General features: G+C 40.1%; 2 protein-coding genes across 2 annotated transcripts; both read right to left on the reverse strand.

Moving 5' to 3' along the window:
- Positions 1-3,933: 3,933 nt before the first annotated feature.
- LOC139999409 (uncharacterized) lies at positions 3,934-5,690 on the reverse strand (the record flags this gene model as incomplete). Its single annotated transcript, XM_072027574.1, has 2 exons — positions 3,934-4,161; positions 4,716-5,690. A coding segment is annotated over one exon (948 nt), but the record flags the coding sequence as incomplete, so codon positions are not given.
- A 2,281-nt stretch (positions 5,691-7,971) lies between these two features.
- On the reverse strand, positions 7,972-16,846 carry LOC139999410 (ubiquitin carboxyl-terminal hydrolase 42-like). The gene is made up of 13 exons (XM_072027575.1): positions 15,505-16,846; positions 13,668-13,905; positions 12,719-12,919; positions 12,024-12,134; positions 11,762-11,864; positions 11,490-11,557; positions 11,263-11,333; positions 10,648-10,730; positions 9,619-9,730; positions 9,102-9,242; positions 8,807-8,907; positions 8,202-8,343; positions 7,972-7,983 (listed from the first exon to the last, which is right to left on the reverse strand). Exons 2-13 carry the CDS (start codon positions 13,903-13,905, stop codon positions 7,972-7,974), a joined length of 1,383 nt encoding a protein of 460 aa, XP_071883676.1. The 5' UTR covers positions 15,505-16,846.
- Between the last annotated feature and the right edge of the window lie 209 nt (positions 16,847-17,055).

Below are 17,055 nucleotides of genomic sequence, written 5' to 3' on the forward strand. Positions count from 1 at the left end.
CTTCCATTTGGCATTTCAGTTTCGAATCCAGAATAAAACCTATGCGTTATCTTCCAGACATGCCCAAAAGAAAGACATGCACATGCAAATAATAAAATTCTACCATCATTATGTCTGAAAGGTTTAAGTTGATTGCACAAACCACAAGTTTTTGCTTTAGCAGAATTATAAAGAAGTGGATGCTGTGGTTATACCTTGCTGTCGGTCCTCCTTTAGTGCAAGCTGTGCATGCGGGAAGATCTTCTGCACAACTTGTAAAATATTCGCTCCTGATCTTTTAAAAAGTGGCTTGAAAATGGGTGATAGTGCTTGTCCGGGTGAAGCCACGATCCTGTTTGATGCCGGAACAACCTTCTTCAGAGCCATGAAAAAGTCCTTTGCTTTTATTTTAATAGAAGCAACCTCTCCCTACTTGCATAATATAATGCTTTTTTTTTTTTTTATATAATGCTTTTTTTTTTGCTTTTATTTTAATAGTAGCAACCTCTCCCTACTTGCATAAATCTGAGGATAGCATCGACGTAGAGAGCACAGCGCAGCTTCAGTACATAAAGATTTGATATCTGCACCACAGTATCCTAACAAACAAAAATCAAACATTACATCAGTCAAGGCCCAGGTTTACAACATGCAACATTTAAAGAATTTGTAATGCCAAAACCAAACAGGTTAACAGGGAATTCAAAGTGCTACCGCTCTGCAGGGAAGTTTCATGTTGCGCACTGTCTCATCTTGCGCTTATGCAGCTGAAACAGACTCCTCATCAAAAACTATACTCTTGAGGAAGATGCCCCAGAACCATTTAACGTTCTCAGACAACAAAAAGAACGACAACAAAGAGTAAATAGATGAAAGCATCTAACTCTGATTGCTATGAAGGCGTGCCAGCTGCCTCGTTGACTAGTTGTGCAGCAAGGCACAAGAGCTTGGGTACTGCCTGGTACAAGCTAAGGTTCTTTACAACTTGCTCACAAGCAAGAATCCATTTTGGTTTCAGTCTTACCAATGCATTTCTCAGCTAGTTCATCAAGCAACATGTCCGGTGGCTTAGGGGTCCAGTCACGAGTATGAATCTTGAAAATTTCTTTTCTAGCCTGGAAGCAAAATCATTGCGTTTTAGCTTGTCCCAAGTTTTCCTTAAAAATACCAAGAAACAAACAAACCAAAAAGCAAGCAAACAAATAAACAAACAAAAAAAAACCAGTCCTTCCTCAAAACCCCTCATCTATTAATACGCTTTTCTTATTTGCTCAACTTTCAAGTATTTTACAGTTATTTAATATACACTCTGCATTTTCAACCAGGAAATTGAATATTTCTTATTTGTTATACTGAACTTTTTCTAGGAACCTACAATGAAAGAAAAGGCATTTATAGCTTCAATAACAAGTTTCCAAACTACGGGACCTAATGACCCAGAGGAAAATACTGTAATGAAAAATTTATCCAGAAACATTTCTTTGTTGTCCAAAAAACTTCTCTAAAACTTAGCAAGCTTTCATTGTGACAGTCTCATTACTTCATCACATTTGCTTTTCAGGCTGTAAATTCACAGAAAGCACTTCTGGCACAATGCTTCAAATTGCTACAATTACTATAAAGAAGAAAATAATTATGACTCAAACTACTACCACCGATCCGGGGCACAATCAAATGCAAACACGTCCCCTATTCATTCAGAAGTGAAGGATTGAGACCAAAAACACAACTTCATGATGAAAACGCCCAAGTGGACTAAATAATTAAGCAAACAGGTACAACTTTGGGAATGAAAGGTTTGATTATAGAACTAACTACTTGGTGGTATCATCCTGACCATATATATCCAGTACCAGATTTGCCCTCCATGGAACATCGCAGTGTCTCCACATATCACTCTTTTGTTCAAGTTGTCAATTATTTTTTTTTCCTATAAAGTTGGACTTTGCCATGGTAGCACTAACATTCAATTTAAGTTCTCACCTCTTTATTTGGCAAGTTGAAGAGGAACTCTCTGCCAAAGCGTCCTGGTCTTCGTAAAGCAGGATCTATAGAATCCAGTCTGTTGGTAGCTCCGATTACCACGATCTCCCCTCTGTTATCTGTGCCATCCATAAGCGTCAGAAGAGTTGAAACAATGGAACTAATAGAAAAATATAGTTTTTATTTACTGGTTCAGTAAATTTTGTTACATTCCACATGACTTTCTTGATGCCGGAACAACCTTCTTCCTAGTAGTCATTCAAAAGTGGGAAAAAAATAGTCTACCAAGTCGGGTTTTTTTTTTTGGTTTGATAATAAATCTGCAGACTGGTAAGTCATCAAGCACTTCAAGACTGTTTGAAATAATCTCTACATTAATGGAAAAGGAGTACTGCACACTTCTGCTCAGGAAGAAAATCACGGAAAATGTTCCGTGATGTTCCCTCGTGCTTTGGTAATGCTCTTTCTCAGTGTTTTTAGTCTTGTCCTTTCTACCTTGGCATCTCTCTGCAATAGCTGAGGAGGAAAGCTTTTTAGAGCTACATTCAGTGTCACACTTGAGAGAGGAAGTTTGCCGCAATTTCTCACCAGGCTCAGAAGTCTCTTTGCCGTACAAAACATTTTCATTAGAAATGAGGTCACGTTCTTTTGATCTTCTTGGTTTCTCCTTGTCTCCACCGTCATCACATTGGTACTGTGCGAGGTATTCATCCTTCCCAGTAGATTTCGGAGGGTCCGCGACACTGCACAAAATAAAATCACATTTCTCACTTCTGCTGAAGGACGTGAAGATTAACAGTAAAACCTTCCAAAGGCAAACAAACAAACAAAAACCTCCAGACTACAGGAACACTCGCAAAGATATGCCATTTAGAAACCTCTCCTGCGATAAGGACACCTTCTCCAGCTCCCAGAGAAAGTGTTTTTCCCCTCTTGCTTCTGAAGCCATTGCACTAAAAAAGCACACGCATCTGTCTCCCTCCACATGCTGCTGCTCTGAATAAGAGCCAGAAGATTCAAAACCACCCTATTTGGTCTCCCCACATAGCCGAAAAAAACACCAGTTGAAACAGAGTTTTCTACCTCTCTCCCAAGAATTTACATTCACGTATCCTGTGACTGCAAAAATAGAAGGCGGGGCTCAGGAGGAACAGCCAGTGTTGGAAATGAAAAAAAGCAGCCCGTTTCTTCAGAGTCTTAAGCCTATTCTACTAGGAAAACAAAACAAAACAAAACAAGAGGAGAGGAGAACAACAGCGGGAAATTTACCTATTCTCCAGGTGTTCAATTGCAAAGCCTCCGCTGGAGGATCAACAGCTGTGAATTCAGCGTGCTTAGGAGAAATCAGATCTACGTCTGAACCACAACTATTTCAGTAGTATCACTAACTTATGTTACTCTGAAGAAGCAGTCAGCACCGTTTCTATGTTAGGAAATAGCTGAACAGAGTCTGTTATTCACGTGAAGTAGTCAGGCAGGTTTCTTTAGGAAGGCTGGGTTTCACTAGAACTTTACTAGCCTGTAAGCCTCATGGCATCACCTTCCATCTTGACTGCTAAACCTCCTTGCTCCCTACTATCTTCTTTGCCAAGATACAGCTGTCCACGTTTACTTTTCCTACTTGGCTGGACTGAATTTAAGAAGGGATCTTGCAACTCTTCCTCTTGTTTGCCACTTAATCATCACACCAAATGAAAACTATTTGCCTTTCACCTCTTTATTTCAGGCATTCTTTCCTAGTGGTCATTTAAAAACGGAAAGAAAAAGTCCATCAGCTTTTTTTTTTAATATCCAGCAGACTGTTAAGTCACCAAGCACTTCAAGACTGTTGGAAATAATCTCTACATTAATAGAAAAGGAATTCCTCAAACACACTGCGGCCGCTTACCTTTAATACACTCGTTGGATGAGACGGAGCTGTATTTCTTGCTTTCGCCTGCACTGGAAGGCTTCCCTTCCTTATAAGGTTGTTTACTGCTCTCACTTCTGCATTGCTCACATGAAGAGCCATCTGGAGGATGGGATTCTTCCTTCTTCTCCCGCGTTATCTTCTGGAAATGAGGATCTAAGTGTTCCAAGGAGCCTTTCACTTTCCTGCTGGTTCTCTTTTTTCTTCTTTTTCTTCTCCTTTTTCTTCTTGTTTTACGCTTGGGATTGGCATTGTCAAAGTGGAGCACACAGAAACACAAATCGTGAAGTCTGAAAGAAACATGCAAGTTTAAAAGAGAAAAAAAGATGTGGCACTTGTTGCCTATATGAAACTTTATTTATTTTACCACAGGTGGTGATTTGCAGCATGTCAGCTATTTTGTGGTGCTTTGTGCACACGCAACTTACTTTAGATGTAGCAAACTTAAGCCCTCAGATTGGAGGACCATAGGTCCTGGTTTGTACACAGATCATTAACAATGGCTAGCTCTGGAATACGTGCAAGCAGAAAAAACTTTTAACCTAATCCAGAATGGTGTACGGATGTGTTTCCAACTATGTGGTCCAAAGCTAGTGCTCTGAAACAATTCAGCAATAGCTTTCCTATCTTCACTGATCAACCTAACAACATGATCCCCAGCCAGCTGATGCTATCTAAGTAACTTAGAAACTACCAGAAAAAAAAAAAAAAAAAAAAAAAAAGAAGAAGAAAAAAAGAGAAGAAAAAAAAAAGGAGAAAAAAAAAAAAAAAGAAGGAATACATGAGAAGCACCCAGAAAAGAATTAGGATAAAAAATGCGGAGTATGCTGGAATCCTTGCTTACTTGGAATCCTTCTCTCCATGTTTATCCTTAGACTTCTTTTTCTTCTAGAACTTGTGATATTTTTGCATTTTTTTCACCACCTAAAAGCTCCTTTTCTATCTTTCTGTCTTTCCTTTCTATTTCACTTTCACTACCTTCTGCACGGGTAGATTTTCTTTTTCTGTTTCCTTCTGTTTCATTTTTCTGGCGACAGTTCTCCAAATGAGCTGACACAGGTGGAAGCGCATGTCTTTCACGAGAATGTCTTCCAGAATGTTGCTGAGATACCGAGCAACGATGCAAGTCTGCTCGGGGTGTGCTAAAGCGACGTCCATCTTCATCTCTCAAGAGGGAACCGTGAGGCCATCCACTTTTGTAATGATAATGCTTATGTGACCTGCCGTAGTAAGTTGCAGTCCATTTGTCAAAGGCTGCATCGCCGTGAGAGAACTTTCTCTCTCTACTGTCTCCTGTCGCATGAGGTGAATAGTAATCATTGTAATAGCTACAACTTTCCCACCTCCGTGCTTCATCTTGATAGTATCTTTCTCTGCTCCAACTTCTTTCCCCTTTGGATCGGTAATATCTATTGCTACCTTGTTCTGATCTTCCTCCGCTGCCAGATCTGTACTTTGAATATTTGACTGCTCTTCTGCCATTCTCAGGGCTGTTTCTTTCACCAGGGAAAGATCTGCACCTGCTTCCCTCCCAGTGCTCCTGCTTGTGACGCTTTTGATGAACAACTTCCACGCTCTGAGAACACCTCCTCTTGCTGGAAGGACCTGCTTTTTGACTCTCCTTCTCTTCACTAGGAGCATGTTCCCTCTTGCTTTGGTAATGCTCTTTCTCAGTGTTTTTAGTCTTGTCCTTTCTACCTTGGCATCTCTCTGCAATAGCTGAGGAGGAAAGCTTTTTAGAGCTACATTCAGTGTCACACTCGAGAGAGGAAGTTTGCCGCAATTTCTCACCAGGCTCAGAAGTCTCTTTGCCGTACAAAACGTTTTCTTTTGAAATGAGGTCACGTTCTTTTGATCTTCTTGGTTTCTCCTTGTCTCCACCGTCATCACATTGGTACTGTGCGAGGTATTCATCCTTCCCAGTAGATTTCGGAGGGTCCGCGACACTGCACAAAATAAAATCACATTTCTCACTTCTGCTGAAGGACGTGAAGATTAACAGTAAAACCTTCCAAAGGCAAACAAACAAACAAAAACCTCCGGACTACAGGAACACTCGCAGAGATATGCCATTTAGAAACCTCTCCTGTGATTAGGACACCTTCTTCAGCTCCCTGAGAAAGTGCTTTCTTCCCTCTTGCTTCTGAAGCCATTGCACTAAAAAAGCAAATGCATCCGTCTCCTTCCACCTGCTGCTCTGAGAAAAAAGGCATAGGGGCGAGCGGGGAACAGCCAGTGTTTCTCCAGACAGTGGAGAAAAATGGAAAAACATTCTATGAAGGAACACAAGTTCTCCTTGAGGCACCAACCTGCATCAGAGTGATATGCTCAGTGCTGATCATTAGTTCTGTTCGTAACGCTGGACATACAGCATGGAATTGTACTAATTTAAATCCTTCCATTAAATACTATTAGTAGACAGATAAAACCGTAACGAACTTCCATAAGGTCTTGTCTTAATCAGACTGTGCTCATTTTACCTCGTTTCCTCTGACAAGCTGTTCAGCTGGCTGGCTGTGAGGGACTCCGTGATGATTTCTCGATTGACTGAAGGCATAGCTCCAGGCATCTGCAATCAAAACGCACAAGTCAGCAGACAAAAAAATACTATTTGTAGTAGTACTGAGGACTAGTCTTGTCAGAATTTCTCCATTAAATGGTAAGCAAGACCGTTTTGAGTTGTATGCATTATCTACACTTCAAAGATAACCCCAACTCACCTCCCAAAATCTACTTTATGAAACTTAGGAATTTTTATCTCAGCTGAGCTTAAGTTGACAAGTTGTAATGTAAGCTCAGGTCTGCAAATTCTAATGGGATAATACCACAAAGTCTTACAATCACATTTGTGCTGTGTTTTCTCAGTATTTCACCTGAATTAGGAACACAATAAACACTCCCGAATACATCATAGGTGAGAAATTCTCGATGGAGCAAATCTATGTTTCAAGCAATCCATTTGTTTTAGAAAAGAACATCTCAGAAGGTTTAACAGGTTCAACTCGGCAAGTGGAATCATCAAGTTTCAGTCCGTTTTCTTTCGATTCATTAACTAACCTAATAGCACCATTTAGTGAATCGGTTTTTGGCAGCTCATGCTGGGATCTTCCTTCGTCAGCATTCTGACAGGAAGAACCGGAATGCTGCAATGTACGGACTACCTTTCCAACCAAAATTCCATTAGAGGACATTGCATTGCAATTCCTTTTAAATAAGCCCTTTGACTCCTCCTCAGATTTTCCTGAAGATTCTGCACCGTAAGGGACTGTGTTATCAGAGCTGAGTTTAGGATTTTCATTCACTGTTGGCTCCACAAAAATCTCATCAGAAACTTTTTTGCTTGTTTGCATTTGCTTCATTTGCATTACCGAATTTGTAATTGTGGATGAAGGAACAGCCTGGTAGAGATCTTCGTCCTCCGCAGCACTGCTAAGACAGTCAGGCTGTGACACAGTCCGACGAGCAGGCAATTTATTGTGAATACTGGAGGTGATCTTCTGTTTTCTTGACGGATCAGTAATTGAAGGCCTGGTAATTGTCTGGTTTTGAACACAGGCCATCGGTGGTGCTGAAGATGGCCTTTTTAGGGTGACACCAGTGGTCTTTGCATCCTCTTTTATGGATCCATTTCCATTTAAACGGCTTGAATTCTGTATTTAAAAAGAAGAAATGGCAAGATGGATTAACGCAAACACTGCATTTAACATTTTGAAACACAAAACTCTCCTACTGAGTATTTCTACAAATGGTCTTAACACCTACAAAGAAAAACACACTGCCCTTTAAAGATAAATGCAAGTCCAATAAGCGTATTCAATTCCTGCTTTTGGTTTACAGCCGATTGGAATCAAATTAACATCATCTTTGAAAACCAGCCAAACAACTTAACATTACCTGCTGCTATTCCCAAATATATTTATTTTCCCCTTTAAACATACCCTGAAAAGCCTGAAGTAATTGTTCTGGTGCTCAGGAATAAGACACTTAGTTTTCCCTGTCTTAGCTAAAGTGACGACGATAGGAAAAACAAGTCCTCTTTTAAATGATTCGAGGATTAGTACACTCTGCTTAAATTGTCAAAGAGCGTAGCTCTCTGTGCTTTAGAAAGCTGTCTTGGAGGTATAAAGTAATGGAGTCTCATGGCTGCACAATTTAGCAGTAACCACTGTTTGAATGACTCTGGCTGTAGCATGAAGGCTGTGAAGAAAGCTGCAGCATGGGAAGGAAAACAAAACTAAGATGCTGAAAACCAAACAAAAAACCCCACACCAAACCCCAAACCCACTAGCAGTTTGGTGCCGTTACCTGCCCTCCCACTTCCCTGAATTACCTTAATCATATGAGGAAGAAGTCGTGGTCCCATAAATCCAGCCTGCTTACTATTAGCCCCCTGCTGACCAGGAGGGAATGAACAGGGATAAGATGGTGCTGGCAAGTAAAACGCACGTTCTCCAAGTGTCAAATCATAGCGCCTTCAGAAAAGAGCAGTGATCGTAGTTTAGTTTTTCTTTCAGCCTACTCTTGGATTAAATCCCATCCTATAATTTTAGAGGAACAGTTCATACGATATGGAAGCCTTCTCTACAGAAGGCTTCGCCAAGACTACAAACTGAAAAGGAGAGAACAGTCTTCCTACTAAGACTATCACTTTCAGAACAATCATTCATTCTTACACGACAGATGACCTTCATTTTTCTCCTTCTCTAAATTAGCCAGCTACAGGTAACACATAGATAGCAATTTACACAAGTGCTGCAGTTTCAGGCCAAGCAACAAAAGATAATAAATGACACAGAGAATTTCAGGTTAGACAGAACTGAATTAGACAAATAATAATCTTTCCCTGGGATAGCAAGAAAAACACTTGCAAAACAGAAAAATATCAATAACAGGAAAGTAAATCTCTTCTGAACACATGTTAAGATTTGTTATTACCTGATATAAAAAAGTATGTAAGCTTGCTGACCAAGAACTCTCTTAATGTCAGTACGGACTACTTTAGCATCATTCATCTGATACCAAAGTCCATTACCAGCCTGCAAATAAAGACAACCATTTCTTTAGGTGAATTGCACGTGTTCCAAATGAAATCACGGATAGGAACAAAATACACACGTGTCAAATAAAAATATAATGAAATCTTTTTCCCTAGAAACAGTAGCTGCTAGTCACGCTTTCACTGGTTTGCCAGCACAACCTTTACCCTGTTAGAAATGCTGTTGACTTCTACCTTTACATAGCATATATAGTGTCCTGAGTGACAGCTGACACCGTGATGTACCAGCACCGCGTATAAGGCATAGAGCAGTGGTTCTCCCATTGACTGTGACATGTAGGCTCTCAGGTCCAAATACTCCGGATATTTCACCACCTAAAGAGAGACCAAGAAGATAGAAAATTATCCCAGAGTACTTCGTGGACTAGCCAGAGAAAAACACTTCCAAAAAACACAGACTAGAATTTATTTCTAGAATATATTTCTAGAAGATATTTCTTGATTCACTACAAATAAGTCTTCCCATAAACAATGTTGAAGACTAGAAGTTGCAGAGAACTGTTTCCTGATGAATCAGCCTTCTCAGAGGAAAGCATATGCTTCTTGTCAAGCGGGAACTTTATTGATATTAAGAGAAAGAATAAGCCATAGTCGTTAGTCTACAATTACTGTCTGAAAATATAAACAACTTTCAGCTTTGGGGGATGTCCCATTACACAATGATATAGTTGCATTACAGTGGTAAATATACCTTGTTGATCTTTCCACCTGTGAAATCTGCAAATCTTTTCAGTGATATTGTGAGAACCTTGGAAGAACGGTGTATGGTAAATCTCTTGGATGCAGGAACCATCTTTTTACACCTTAAAAACAAGCAGAGATAAGTGTTTGAAGGCATCTTCTTTTTTCGCCCCCAAAACAAACTCGTTTTAATGTCTCACGCATGCCTATGCTATTTGAATGACATTTACTTGCATAATAGGTTGGTCTTTTTTCTTTTCATAAACCCATGCACTGCGTGTCAGGTTTGTTAATACAGTGAAGAAGGTAAATTCTCCCAAAACCCCGGGCATAGCAGGAACAGGAATCTCTCACGAAAGGGTATTACCAGGTTGGATGGCAAGGTACCATTTCTTGGTCTACAAAAGTGGCTATTTGAACTCCAATCCTGGATACATTCTTTCAGCTTTCAAGGGAAATACAAATAATGAAAGTGGAACGAGAGAGCCTTGGTCCCCAGGACTAGAAATTGCAAATAATCTCCAACATAGGTCGTCTATCAACATCAAAAATACAACAGAAGCACATGGTCATTCTACAGGAGGGAGACATTTAACAGTAGGAAGTCTTCATGTACTGAGCTTGTCTGGAAAGACACTGAAACTGTCTGCCATCCTTTGAAACACAATAGTTCAGTTTGATACATTGCCCGCTCCAAGGTAGGACCTACAGTGTAAGCAGTGAAAATTAGCCACTAGCCCAGAGAACAACGGAAACTGGGCAGTTTACATCAAGAAAAGTACTGTCGAGAGCTAATAAATAGAAAGAACAAAAGTATCTCTTTTTGAATTCTGATGGCAAAATACGAGCCAGAGAATTGCAAACCCATAGGGAATGCCTCTGAACAAGACTTCCCCCCTCCAAAGAAACAAAAATCCAAGTGTTTTATAAACTTCCACAAAACTCGTAAGTAGATCCAAAGTTTAGAGGTAGTCCAACAGAGTCATGCAACATATAAAACTGACATCTAGGATTAAGACCTAATTCGTCAAAATCTTACTCGCTACATTTATAGCAATTCTCTCCACCCAGCTCTTCAGGTTTCACAAAGAGTTCCAGAGCTCTGGTAACAGATGAAACCGCCTAGAGGAGCGAGAAAGAAGAGCGTAAAGTCACCGTAAATTCAAAATTCCAGAGACGTACTAGTAGTTTGTAAGAGAATCTTACTAACATACTCCAGCGATCTACTATGAGCACTGTGAAGAAGGAGGCAGAAAGAGCATGCTCAGCATTGACCTCACCTGGAAGTCATTTGACTTCGGAACAAATACTTTTCCAGTAGCCTAGACAGCACCTATAGTGTGCTTTGTCATCAATACTGGGGACAAATTCATCAGTCTAACAATTAGATGTACATTGGGGTAGAACAACAGAGAAGTATGACAGCATTATAATTTTTGCAGAAAGAGAATTCTTTCCCCTTAAACCCAATGCAAATGTGGAGACTATTTACATGGGTTCCACAGAAGGACAAAGTCCAATCCACTTCCTTAGCACCACCAAGCTCTTACGTTTTAACATTATATGTGGTTTGGTTTTTTAAGGTAAACAAGTTTAATTTAGAAAGTTAGGCATGTACTTAAACATCATGAATTATATTTAGAAAACATCTTACCTTTATATCCAAAGTGATATCAAGAAATGCCTCATACGTATCCGAAACTGCTTTGCAATTCAAGCACTTCACTGGAAGCAAAATATAAATGCTTAACCTTATGTGAAGGAGACTAACTGTCCAAATTCAAGTTGTTGCCAGATACTACTTTAGACAAACTACAGACTGCTTTACTACCGACAAAAGACACAGATCAGTTCTAAGGACAGGAATATTTTTTAAAGTACCTCTCGATCTTAGAAATCCTCCAAATATTTGATGAATGATGGTGGTAGCTTGAGAAGATCTGTCCAATCTGGAAATAAATTATAATCAGACCTCAGAAGATTTAAGGCGCAGAGTTAACTCTTCAAAGAGTTTTATGAAAACTAAGGATGATGTAGACTTTCGTTGCTGATAGTAAATAAGGCACTAAAAGGTGCTAGAGATCATTTTTGATAGTAAATAAAGGACTAGAAGGGGCTAGAGAATGTATGAAAGTGAACTTGTTTATGCTTACTCAGTGCTTCCATTCAAGCACGCTTCCTGCATAGCATCAACAGTATAGCGCAAGAACTCGTGTGCGTCTTCTTGACTGCCAAAACGGAAATGTTGTCCTATTCCTAAAGAAGAAGATGATAGTATTCACCTCATTTAAAAATGAAATCATTCTTGTATTTCTAAAATCTCTCTTCTTTCTAGTGTTAAAACCACTTATACACATCAAATAAGTATTTGAAGATTACAAGCTATCGAAAAGAAACACATCTGAAGCCACTTACGACTGAGATTACTGATAACATGCGTAGGCTCGATGGCATCAACAGTGCAACGCAGGGCCTGGTTAATGTGAGTCTCCATTGTGCACATCATGCAAAAATCTTGTTCACGACCTGAAGAGTGAAAGAAGAAAGCATCCCAGTCCAGCAAAATATCCATAACTACAAACAAACATCTAAGTAAAATTTAAACTATAGATACGATATCCACTCTCCTTGCTACATTCTATTCTCCCAAGATGCCAATGTCCCAACAGTCTTGTAACATTTCATTTCACACAACTTTACAGAATAAAAGTATCCACTAAGCCTGTATTCAAATGCATTTTGTGATGAGAAATCTAAAAGACTACTGCAAAGTCACATTTGTAAAGGCTGACAGGAATGTGAACTCCACAGGCTGAAAAATGTATTACTCTCTAAAATTACTACTAAATGCATTACTGTCCAATGCACTTCATTATTCCCACGAAGCAATAAATGATCCTTTAATAAATACATAAATAAATAAATTCATTCATTAAACAAACAGTGCATTAATTGCACTCCGTATGCTATTCGGAGCCCACTGCTAATACAGTGCTCAAAGCCAGCTTCTACAGGTAAAATCAGGCAAATAAGCTTGTCTCAGAATCACTGCTGTTCTTTCACCTTCAGAGCTGTCCAACAGATTTGAAATACTCTTAGAAAGTACTCACATGACTGGCCGTGCTCGAGAGAAAGCATGTAATTGGCAAGTGGGGGTGTGTAGGTCAAACACTGTAGAGTAGCATTAAGAAAACATGTGTTGCCAAGATTGTACAGGCCAACTCCAACACTTTGTGTTTCTCGCCAATCCATACAAATCTTCTCAGGTGGAAAAAGAATGCTCTGTGGTGGAGCAATTCCATCATTAACGACTGCAAGAAAGTTAAATTTAAAAAGAGATTTTGTTTGTTTGTTTCTAAGGAAGGTATTTAAAAAAATACTATTCTGCAGGAGCACCTAGAGGAGCTAGCTACAATCCAAGCCAGAAGAAAATTATTGCAGACAGCTTTAATACCGCCAAATTCAAATTGGCTGGTCAACACAATGTTTTGGGGAAAAAAAAAAAAAAACAAAAAACAGCTTTCGTCAACCATTTTAATTTTTCTAAGGCAAGGCTAACTGCCATTCTGTTTGCAGTACCTAATGCCAAGTTCCTCTCCATCTATAATCTTTAACCTGATTAACTCAACTACTGTTTTTTTCCTTATTATAACTTAAACCACAAGCTTAGACTTGAAATTATACGGAAAAAAGGTAAAAACTAGTAACTAGGAATGACGGTACCCCTACAGATACCAGATCTTTTCCTGAGCAATGTTATCATTCAAAAAACGTGTGAAAAATGGAAGCTGTGAATAGCAACAATCAAACACTTTTCTTTGCAAAACGGAAAAGACATGGATGAATCTGTGCATTACAAAAAGCTCCCCATATTTCTCTGTTGACTGTAAATATATCAAAATTAATTTCTGTAACATCAGTCACTTCAGTTGCCTTAGGGGATTCGCTTTTGAAGTCTTTGTTCACACTAGTCCCCTTCTCTATCAGTGCAACAAGTAAGAACTGCATTTTCTACTTTTGCTTTGAAGAAAATGGAGTCAGGATAAAGCTCACACTTACTTAGATCTCTTGGGGCAAAAGCCTTAGATTTTTCAGATGATCTACAGTAAATAGCACCTCCACGTCCTTGGGCCACAGAGACTTGGCTTGAATCTTCTGCAGGCGGTATCTGGCCCCAGTTTGCGGTGCGTGACATCAGTATTTTAGTACTTGGTTTCTTGGATTTGCCAGACCGCCTTGAAGAGGGCTTTTTAGACTTTGAAGATTTGGGCTTCTTAACTACGGTCATTGTTGACATCTGCGACAGAGACAGAAGTTCTGGTTGACGTAAGAATATCAAGAAGCATTCCAAGAAGAAAAGAATAGCAGAAGTCCTGTCACTTAATCTCAAAGAAACAGCCTTAAGAACTAAATCGCTGGTATGAATGATTTAAAAAGAATCCCCAAACTAAACACACAAAGTGAAAATTTCCATCTAAACTCTATTGGTATTACTTTTAGCTTCTGCAGAACTAGTGGCTGATGCCATTTCTTTCACTTCCGTAGGATTTTAATCCATTACAACTCTGGAGTCTTTTTAATATAAAAATGTAGAAGACATTCTCTGAGGGGAATCAGTTATTTATTGATTTCCAGAGTTGCACAATTATCTGTTAATTATTACCTATGATCTAATAGGTAATTGTTGCAATTATCTATTGCTGGCGTTAGTAATGGAACACTATTACTTCACTGCCTGCGTTTTTCTGTTTCGTGTGCACAAAGGTACCCAGAACTCACTGCTCCTTTTCTTCTGTCTTTCCAGGGATCGCCCTCTACCTCACTGTCTACTGCACCAATCATGAGGGGTTTGTTGTTATTCTATAATGAGCCTAGCTTTTAAATACACCTTTTCTGGGCGTCACTTTGTGATAGCAAGTTAATTTGTGAGGGCTCCTCAGTCTACATCATGTGGTCGCTTTTTCCAGGTGAAAAAGCGGAGCCGTAAGTGGCAGTACACTAAAGCCCTGGCATGTTGAGATCCAAGAAGAGAGATGTTTGGCCCTCCTTCTCACTCCTGGGAACCATATACCTCAAAACCCACAGAGGATGGGCTATATCTCAGAGAAATCTTGGGAAAGGAGAGCATGAAGAGCACGTTTGCAAATTTATTTCTCCCTGGGCTTCTTCTGCTTCTCCACGAAATACGAGTTTGAATATAACTTTGGCAGCAGTACTTCTGGTGTTTTACTCCTACCACATTTAAAACTCCTACAAAAAACTGAAACGTTAGACTAAAAAGCAGCTCTTTCCGTTCTGCTTTGTAAAGTTGCACGTTTTCCTCATGCAAAACAACAGGGCAATGTAAGCTAGAAATGGAAATGCTGAATGTAAAACAAAACAAAACAAACCTCAGCCCTCCAGGACAAAAGCCAATAACTGCTACAAAGTCCTTTTTAAAATGCTGATTAGGTTTCAAGGTGATACCGCTTTAAATAAGCATAATTGTGTGTCCGTAGGCAGAAGCATCCATGACAGGATGAACTTCTATACTTCATGTTTTGTTACTGTCTTACTGTAGCACACAGGGACTTGTTACCTATAGGGAAACCACTAACCTAATGGAGCGTTTAAAACATAAGCTAGTTTGTTATACCAAAATGACTGAGAGAACAAAGCATAAAGTGCTTTCAGATTTCTAGCACGCCTTGATTGCTATCCATTAAACTTCAGACACGTTAAACAAAACACAGTAAATAAGAAAACTCCTAGTCCCACAGCTGGCAAATTATGTGCAGAGGTTGTAACTAGAACTTTTTTCCCTTGACATTTTACATTTAAGATTGATTTTAAATCCATTTTATACACACTTTCCGTTCCTGAAAAAACAATACGCAAACCTGAAAAATGCATTTACACGAGAAATGAAGTCGTCCTTGTCCGACTGGAAGACTAAGGTGACAGCTCCTGGGCTCAGGGATTTTCAGATAAGCTCCGATCTTCACCAGTGACAGCTCCTTTTTTCGGATTGAAAGAGAAAATGTTTCAGCAACACACTGAAAACACACTTAAGGGACAAGAAACAAAATTAAGACTGTAGTGAGAAGGAGAAAAGAAAAACAACACTGGGGAAGAAAGGAAAAGGTAAAGGAAAAAGGAAAAAGGAAAAAAGCCTTGATCTTTATACTGACCAACGAGATAAGCCTTACACATTTTTAAGTTTATTTTTGACAACTGATTGAGGCGTTACCAGGTATTAAGTACGATTCAAGAGCAAATATTAACACTAGAAAGAAGAAATCCGATCCACCACCACTGTTTCAAAATACATCCATTTCTAATGTGGAGATAACGTCTCTCTGACAAGGTAGTAGAAAAACTGTAAATACCGACAGAGCTTCCTCTCCCGATGTTCCATATACATACCGATGCTGTTCCTACACCTACGCTCTGAGCATAAATTTATGTTGACATGAGTATCGGGTGTTACTCCTCTCTTTGTTTGCCTTGAGAGACACACCTCTTGTCCACTGAAAAGTAAACTCAAGATTCCAGATCAGTTAAGACAGTTGCTATCCCCCCATTCAGAGTTCTGCAGCAGCACTGTTCAGATGTGTTTAGCAGTCTCTTTAGAAAATGTTATCACTTAGGACCTGCTTCTCAGTAGGTACACGTTTGGCCTCCGCTTAGCAGAGAGTCAATCCCAGCTTAAGCTTTCGTACAAGAGCCCCTTCACAAAACGGACTTGGGCCCTGACATAACTGAGCTTAACCTTTAACCTTGAAGCTTCCTTAAAGAAGGAAGCAGCACCCAGGCCAGGAAATAGAAATTAATCGTCACTTTACCCTGAAACACAGTGAGCTATTCTGTGCTGGCAGGATTGCTGCCGGGCTGGCCGACGAGGCGGCGGGCAGCTCCCCGGGGCCACAGGGCCTGTCACAGGGAGCCGCCGGAGGTCTCCAAGGTCCGGGAACAGCGGCAACAGCGGCAACAGCGAGGACAGAGGGGACAGCAGCAACAGCAGCAGCCACCTCAGCCAGGGCCGTCTCCACAACCGCCAAAACGGTCTCGGAATGCTGCCGAACTCGGAGCTCCAGCGTGACGCCTTTTGAACCTGGCCGCTGGAAGGACCTGCTTTTTGACTCTCCTTCTCTTCACTAGGAGCATGTTCCCTCTTGCTTTGGTAATGCTCTTTCTCAGTGTTTTTAGTCTTGTCCTTTCTACCTTGGCATCTCTCTGCAATAGCTGAGGAGGAAAGCTTTTTAGAGCTACATTCAGTGTCACACTTGAGAGAGGAAGTTTGCCGCAATTTCTCACCAGGCTCAGAAGACTCTTTGCCGTACAAAACGTTTTCTTTTGAAATAAGGTCACGTTCTTTTGATCTTCTTGGTTTCTCCTTGTCTCCACTGTCATCACATTGGTACTGTGCGAGGTATTCATCCTTCCCAGTAGATTTCGGAGGGTCCGC

This window comes from Anas platyrhynchos, chromosome 24 (assembly GCF_047663525.1).
Source record: "Anas platyrhynchos isolate ZD024472 breed Pekin duck chromosome 24, IASCAAS_PekinDuck_T2T, whole genome shotgun sequence".
In the NCBI taxonomy this organism is placed as follows: Eukaryota; Metazoa; Chordata; class Aves; order Anseriformes; family Anatidae; genus Anas; species Anas platyrhynchos.